The sequence below is a fragment of the Oratosquilla oratoria genome, chromosome 28 (assembly GCF_046742065.1).
Source record: "Oratosquilla oratoria isolate Oo_2021 chromosome 28, ASM4674206v1, whole genome shotgun sequence".
Lineage (NCBI taxonomy): Eukaryota > Metazoa > Arthropoda > Malacostraca > Stomatopoda > Squillidae > Oratosquilla > Oratosquilla oratoria.
In genome coordinates, this window is record NC_134804.1 from 31,681,313 (window position 1) to 31,689,926 (window position 8,614).

At 38.3% G+C, this 8,614-nt stretch overlaps 1 protein-coding gene across 1 annotated transcript; it reads left to right on the forward strand.

Annotated features, from left to right (window-relative positions):
* Positions 1-6,020: 6,020 nt before the first annotated feature.
* Positions 6,021-7,337, forward strand: LOC143040473 (uncharacterized). Its single transcript, XM_076211568.1, has one exon. The coding sequence runs from the start codon at positions 6,021-6,023 to the stop codon at positions 7,335-7,337; it is 1,317 nt and encodes a 438-aa protein (XP_076067683.1).
* Positions 7,338-8,614: the final 1,277 nt, after the last annotated feature.

Sequence of the window (8,614 nt, forward strand, 5' to 3'; positions counted from 1 at the left end):
TCCGCCTTAGAGAAAGCAAATGAGATTCTAAGATTGATTAACACACACACACACACACACACACACACATATATATATATATATATACATATATATGTGTGCGTGTGTGTGTGTACGTGTGTGTGTACGTGTGTGTGTGTGTGTGTGTGTTTGTTTGTGTGTGTGTGTATACACATGCATTTGCCTAGCGCCGTATCCTCCTTTGGTCACCGGGAAACGGAAATGGCAGCACAGATTTTCTGACCTCAGATGCCCTGAGGTCACCTTTGGCGCCGGACCGCGGGCGCTCTGTTCCTGCCGCCGATGCACCAATTAAGAGAGAGGGTTAAGAGTAGTGAACCTCAAACTGGGGTCCGTGACCCCTTGGTAGGTCATAGAGTTTCACAAGCGGGTCCACAAGACGGAGACTACTTTTGCTGGTAGTGGATGCACAACGATAAACTTTAGTGATGAAGTTGTGGTCTCAAGATGGTTAAAGAACAGAAATGTATGGGGTGCATTACAGAACAGGCTGAGAACCACTGGTGACCTCGGCAAGATCAAAGGATACTGGAAAGGGGATTAACAGAGGGGAGGGAAATTTGTACACGGTATAATTATTTAACCATATATGCATGATCACGTGTGAATATATATATATATATATATATATATATATATATATATATGTGTGTGTGTGTGTGTGTGTGTGTGTGTGTGTGTGTGTGTATGTGTGTGTGTGTATGTGTGTGTGTATGTATATGTGTGTGTGTATCCATTTCGTCTACTCTCAATGGCTGATATTCCCATTTTCCCTACTGTTATTCCTAACCTAATCAGACCCAAGGAAAACGTCGTAAACATTACTTCCTATGGGCGTTGTGCTGTACCTTCAAAATCCCATAATTCAAAATCCCAGTCAAACTCCCATTGTTCATAATCCCACACATAATAAGAATCCCACATATCTAAATATTCCAGGATGTTGAGAGTATGTTAACGTATACTTCCATTTAATAAATTTATTAATGAATATAGGCTTCGGTTAATTGTATTTGATCTAGAACATTAGGTTAATTGCACTATGTAGTGTTTTGATGAAAATGGATTTTTGTTCAATTATTATTTCCTTTAATCATAATGAATAATTAGGATGGTTTAATGTAGTAGCAGATTTGTGAAATAAGACTCACTGTCGGAGATTGAGATAAGATGGACAGAAAATCTGTATATTTCGACCACTATCTGTGGTCCTCTTCACCAGAAAATTTTCTGCTGAAGAGGACCACAGATAGTAGTCGAAATATACAGATTTTCTGTCCATCTTATCTCATTCTCTGACAGTGGGTCAATAAGTCTTATAATGAATAATGTTATAATTAATGTCTAGTAATGAGCTGATTTCGAGTGTAGACCATCTATTCATTGCAATGAATAAACAAGTGACATCACCTAAATAGTATATAGATCCTTTCGTCCCAATCTCCATTTTAATGTCTTCTCTTATAAATCCTAGAGATAATCTAGAAAAAACCCTAGACATGAAATAAAACTGAATAAGCAAGTTGGCCTGCCGATGAATAATTTTTTTTTACTTTTAGACAGAATATATTATTTCATTAACTACGAATTCAGTTTACATGCTGTTCACTACAGTAAAAATTAGCGAAATATTAATGTATCAATGTCCCTTGCTTTGTGCTCTTAGCAAGTGAACACCAGTAGTTAAATTTAACAATGAATTTACTTTAATTCTTTAATCTAAATCCGAGATAGAAAATTGGTAATAAACAAAAATTTCAAAGTTAGGCCACACTTTATAAATCAAGTAATTTTTGGTTCAGTGAATGAACCTGAACCATGTAATTTGCGTCAAAATTAAATAATATATATAAAAGATTTTTTTCTGGAACTTGCGTCAAAATGAAATAATATACATAAAATATATTTTTTTCTGGAATTTGCGTCAAAATGAAATGATATATATAAGATTTTTTTTCTGGAATTTGCATCAAAATGAAATAATCTACTAACTAAAAAAAAATTAATTTCAAAACCGTGATCGACCACCGGAGGTACATGGTAATTCTGTGACACTTTTTAAAAATGTTACATGCCATGGACTCCTAGACCTTCGAAGACTCCTAGACCTTCGAGAACTCCTAGACCTTCGAGAACTCCTAGACCTTCGAGAACTCCTAGACCTTCGAGGACTCCTAGACCTTCGAGGACTCCTAGACCTTCGAGGACCCCTAGACCTTCGAGGATTCCTAGACCTTCGAGGACCCCTAGACCTTCGAGGATTCCTAGACCTTCGAGGACTCCTAGACCTTCGAGGACTCCTAGACCTTCGAGGACTCCTAGACCTTCGAGGACTCCTAGACCTTCGAGGACTCCTAGACCTTCGAGGACCCCTAGACCTTCGAGGACTCCTAGACCTTCGAGGACTCCTAGACCTTCGAGGATTCCTAGACCTTCGAGGACCCCTAGACCTTCGAGGACTCCTAGGCCTTCGAGAACTCCTAGACCTTCCACAACTCCTAGACCCTCGAGGACTCCTAGACCTTCGAGAACTCCTAGACCTTCGATAACTCCTAGACCTTCGATAACTCCTAGATCTTCGAGAACTCCTAGACCTTCGAGAACTCCTAGACCTTCGAGAACTTCTAGACCTTCGATAACTCCTAGACCTTCGATAACTCCTAGACCCTCTAGAACTCCTAGACCTTCTAGAACTCCTAGGCCCTCGAGAACTCCTAGACCTTCCACAACTGGAAGATTATAATAATAGTAATAATAGTAATAATGATAGTAATAACAGTAATAATAATAGTAGTGATAATAATAGTAGTAATAATAATAGTAGTAGTAATAATAATAGTAGTAATAATAATAGTAATGATAATTATCTATCTATATTATATATATCTATTAACTAATAAAAAATTCCTTTTGAATGTTCTCTTGGACGCGGTTCGATCAAAGGAAAAGATAGCGTTAGCTGTTGCTTCCTCTGGAATTGCTGCAACATACATACACATACATACATACAATCGCACGTACATAAATAATATTGAAGAAAAGTACAGAAAACACAACTGCTAAAATTCGTAGGTCCTCTTTTCATCAGGCGTTTCATTAATATTAATCTTGCTGTTTTCATATCACTATTTTTACCAACGAAGCCTCATTTCTTCTCGCATGCGAATCTAGCGTTGATGACGTCATGTCGCTTCTCTCTGACCATAAGATGCCGGGCTGGAGAATTACCAGGTACGTTTAGCCTCAACACGAATCGATTTATCTTTTGTCGAGTATTGAAGGTGTATTTTTGCTTATGGTAAGTTTTCATATCACTATTTTTACCAACGAAGCCTCATTTCTTCTCGCATGCGAATCTAGCGTTGATGACGTCATGTCGCTTCTCTCTGACCATAAGATGCCGGGCTGGAGAATTACCAGGTACGTTTAGCCTCAACACGAATCGATTTATCTTTTGTCGAGTATTGAAGGTGTATTTTTGCTTATGGTAAGTTTTCATATCACTATTTTTACCAACGAAGCCTCATTTCTTCTCGCATGCCATAGAAAACGAATCTTAAGCGTTGATGACGTCATGTCGCTTCTCTCTGACCATAAGATGCCGGGCTGGAGAATTACCAGGTACGTTTATCCTCAGCACGAATCGATTTATCTTTTGTCGAGTATTGAAGGTGTATTTTTGCTTATGGTAATTCTGTGACACGCGCAGCGCTACCTCATGTAAAGCTTTGCTCCATACCTTTGGCGAATTACCGTGGGTGTGTAAGATGTCAGACGACGCAGCAGCTAGGAAGAAGCGCCAACGTCACTTTTGGAAGTGGGTGACTGATACGAAGAATGTATCTAAAAGTGAGGTATCAAAGGACCTTAAAACACTAAAGACATTAAGGGCAGAGCATAGCAAAAACTTTCCGGACCTTTATGGTACCAAAAACTCCTTTTCTCTTAACGAATCCGTGAAGGAGTTTCATCGTAAGATATTGAAGTTCAATATCACAATACGAGAATCCGATGATTTTACGTATTGTGATGAAATTTTTGATGGTTTGCCATTATTTGATGGTGAAATAGAGGATAGTGTTTCTGGTAATTTTCTGAAGCACTATTTAGCGGGCTACAAGAGCTTTACGAAAAATGGAGGTGTGTCTAATCACAGAACTTATCAGATGCATTATTTGGACATGCTTTTCAAGAACTTCAAGCGAATTGAACGGAAAAATAAGTACGCTATACGAAAAGACAAAGAAGAGGTACATAAAAAAGTGTTGCTGAAACAAAAGGAAGAAGAGAGGATACAAAATGAGAAAAAGGAACAAATAAAAAGATTGAGAAAAAAGGAAATGCGAAAGAGGAAAATGGAAGAAACAGCCAAGCAGAAAGCGGTGAGGAAACTAAAAGTTAGTATAGAGAATGAAGGGTTGTTGAGAAAGTTAAACAACGAAGAATTGAAACTTTTAAGTGAGGATAGAGAAGAGCGACGATTGAAACAAAAAGAGGACAGTGAAAAAACTGTAATGGATGATTTCGATATGGGGGAACTTGAAGGAATTACACGTAACGAATCAAAAGTTAAACCTCACGATATCGGAAAACTTGGTGACTTCAAATGTAAATTCTGTCAGGCATTGTTATGGAAAAGAGAACCCAAGACTCTATGTTGTAATTCTGGGCAAGTGCCTCCCATTAACCCTTCAGTTATTGAAGATGGAGATATACTTCAACTTTATGAGGGTAAAACGGAGCTTTCTGAACGGTTTTTGAATAACATAGCGGGTTTTAATTTAATTTTTTCCTTTACGTCTTTATGTACATCAGGAAGATTAGAAAATGATGCAGAGAAAGCTATGTGTTATAAGATCCAAGGAAGAATATACCACAAAATAGGGTATTTGAAACCCGAACGTCTTCAAGCATCTTTTGGATTATTTAAAAATGAAAGGGATGTTTTTTGGAAAAAGAAAACAGACTGTGTTCTGGATCTTTATTTCTATCACGATGTCGACCAACAAATCAAATTCAGAGCTAGCAAAATAACGAATGCGTCTCATTTATCGAAAAGGGACAGAACCGATAATCCAGCAACTAAAAGTCGGCGAAAACGAGAATTGAAAGCTTTTCAGGATAACGAAGCAACAGTAAGACTAATTTTCAATTATTTTACATCCAATAATAAATGCCTCTCTAAAATTTTGAAAGAAGTTGAAACTGCAAAGGATTTAATAAGACTTCATGTAGAAAAGAATGGAAAAGTCCCTGAAGTTTCAATAACTTTGAAGTCCGCGGAAGGCATGCAGACCCGCGAACAAAAAGGAGTGTATTATCTACCAACCTCTTCTTCTTCAGTTGGAGCCATCGCTAACTTAGATACTTCAAATCGTCATCTGCAAATAACAATAGAATCTCCAAAACCAGATACGAAAAATACGACTAAGATTGTTACCCACGAAAACGTATTCTGTGATACCTTCCAGTATCCGTTATCAATACCTAATGGAAACGTTGGTTATTCACATAGTCTGAAACTGACACAGAAGGAAGGACGTAAAAAGCGGGTGTACGACAGGTTGACCCCTGCTTCCTTTTACTCTTCAATGTACATGGAACGTGAAGGGATTTTCAATTATGTGACAAAATGTCGACGCTTATTCCAGCAATTTGTTGTTGACAATTATGTAAAAGTTGAGTCAATGAGGTTAGCATTCATTGAAAATAACCAAAGTAATATCAGAAAAGAACGGTCTGACATTTTGCAGGGAGAAAACGGAAAAGATAAAGGGCAGCGGATAATCATACCTCCAACATACGTGGGAGAGCCAAGATACATGAAGCAACGACAGCAAGATGCGCTTGCTTTCGTGTCCAATTACGGTTCTCCTGATTTCTTCATAACGTTTACAATGAATCCAGCATGGACAGAACTAGAGGAGTCGTGAACACAAACCAAAAGCACGTCGAAAAACAAATTAGATAGACCTGATTTAGTTAGTAGAATTTTCAAGATGAAAATCAACAGCCTCATAGATGACTTGACAGTCAGATGTGTTTTCGGAAAAGTAAAGGCGTATCTTTATAGTGTAGAATGGCAGAAAAGAGGTCTTCCCCATATTCATAGTCTCTTATGGATGAAAAACACAGTCAATGCGGAATTGGTTAGTAAGATAATATCTGCAGAAATACCAGACAAAAACAAAGAACCGAAATTATTCGAAATAGTTACAAAATTTTTGATCCATGGACCTTGCAAAAGGTTCGATGAATCACATGTGTGTTGTCAAACAAAATCTCTGGAAGGAAAAAATTGCTGTGGCAAGGGATTTCCTAAACCGTGTAGGGATAATCTGTTATTCGGGAATAACGGGTACCCACTGTACAGAAGAAGGGCTATAGGAGAAGGAGGCAATAGTTTTGAAAAGAAAGTCAAAGGAAACATTGTGAATGTGGATAACTCCTGGGTTGTGCCGTATAATCCGTATTTGTGTCTGAAATATAACGCCCACATAAACGTTGAGTGTTCAAACTCCATAAAAGCTATAGCTTACGTGACTAAGTACGTGAACAAGGGTTGTGACCGTATACTGTATTCCAAGACAAAAGAAGACGACGAAGTCATCAACGAAGTAAGAAATTATCAAGATGCTCGGTACGTCAACGCTAACGAAGCTACATGGAAGATATTCAAGTTTCCAATACACAAAAGTTCCCCCCCTGTTACAACTCTAGACCTTCATCTGGAAGGCGAAAATGAAATATTTTTCAAGGAGGACGAAAATGCTGCAAGCTTACAACGTAAAACTGCAAAGGATACTCAACTTACAACATTCTTCAAGTTATGTAAGGAAAACGAATTTGCAGCCACCCTTCATTATCATGAAATTCCTAATCATTTCCTTTATGATAAGGCTAACTCGAAGTGGTTAGAAAGAAAAACTAGGACAGCGGCTCTCGGACGGATAAGAGCCGTTACGAACAAAACAGTAGAACTGTTTTACCTCCGTATGTTATTGACACACATCAAGGGGCCTTCATCCTACGAAGACCTCAGGACAGTGGACGGTGTCACACACGACACATACAGGGAAGCAGTCAAAGCCATGGGTTTACTGAATGATGAAGAAACTTGGTTGAAAACAATAATGGAAATCATCACTCATACCAACAACAGGGATCAATTGAGAACAACATATGCTAGCATGTTGGTGTTTTCAGATCTGGAGGATCAGAGGAACATATGGGAAGAAACAAAGGATTTATTCGCAAGTGATTACCTTTTTCTTAGAGGGTTAACGGAATATAACGACGAAATGATGCCCTCGTGATGCCGTGATGCCCTCGACGACATACAAGAAAAGGTATACAATTGTGGCGGAAGCAACATTGAACAGCACGGTCTACCTCCTTCAAGAAACGGGCAAAAGTTAACCAATATTGTACGTAGAGAAAAGTCACATTATAAAGCAAACTAGCAGAGGAAGTGAAGGAAAAGATACTGTTGATGAACGAGAAACAGAGATATTGTTACGACACTATAATGGAAAGAGTACTAAATGGACACAAATACCCCGAAAATGGCTTTTTCATAAATGCTCCTGGGGGAACCGGAAAATCATTCCTTTTGAATGTTCTCTTGGACACGGTTCCATCAAAGGAAAATATAGCGTTAGCTGTTGCTTCCTCTGGAATTGCTGCAACTGTTCTTCATGGAGGAAGGACAGCCCATAACATGTTCAGGATACCTATTATGGAGCACAAAGAAGTACGTTCATGTAATGTGAAGAGAAATACGGTGATGGCAAATCTACTTGAAATGACCTCTTTGATTGTGTGGGACGAGGCCGTCATGGCTAACAAAAACACCATAACGGCTTTAGACATTACTCTTCGAGACATATTGGGTGTGAACCGTTTTATGGGAGGTGTGGTATTCGTATGCGCAGGAGACTCGTCAAATTCTTCCAGTGGTGCGTGGAGGTGATGAAATTGATTGTTGTATAAAGTCAAGTTATTTTTGGGGATCTTTGTCTCATTTGGAACTAACCCAAAATGTGAGGTTGAAAAATGATGATGTTTTAAATCGTCAATTTGCCCAAGAACTTTTGGAGTTGGGAACAACAAATAAAGAGGAATATGTGTTTCCTACTAATTTTGGAGTAATAGCAAACAACAGGGAAGAGTTGGTGAAAAGAGTATACGATAAGTTCGAAGAGAACTTCCTCAACGTTTCTTATTTCGAGAAAAGAACAATAATTTCTCCTACTAACGATGATGTTGATTGTATTAACGACATGGTTTTCAAGCGACTAAACACAGAAGCGAAGATCTATCGAAGTGAGGATACTTCTGTGGATAATGAAATGGACATTCAAACATCAGTATACAATTCTATCAACAGTCCTTCAATCCCTCTTCACGAGTTGAAGATGAAAATCGGGGCTGTTGTGATGGTTATGAGAAATATTTGTCCTCCGAAATTGTGTAATGGAACAAGAATAATAGTCACTAATCTACAAAAGAACATTATTGTTGGTAATATCTTAACGGGCGCATACAGAGGTGAACAGGTTATGCTTCCCAGGATAACACTAGAGTCTACAGA

What these genes read in the sequence shown, in the direction of transcription:
- LOC143040473 (XM_076211568.1), top strand. Translation starts at nt 6,021, where the DNA reads ATGAAAATCAACAGCCTCATAGATGACTTGACAGTCAGATGTGTTTTC.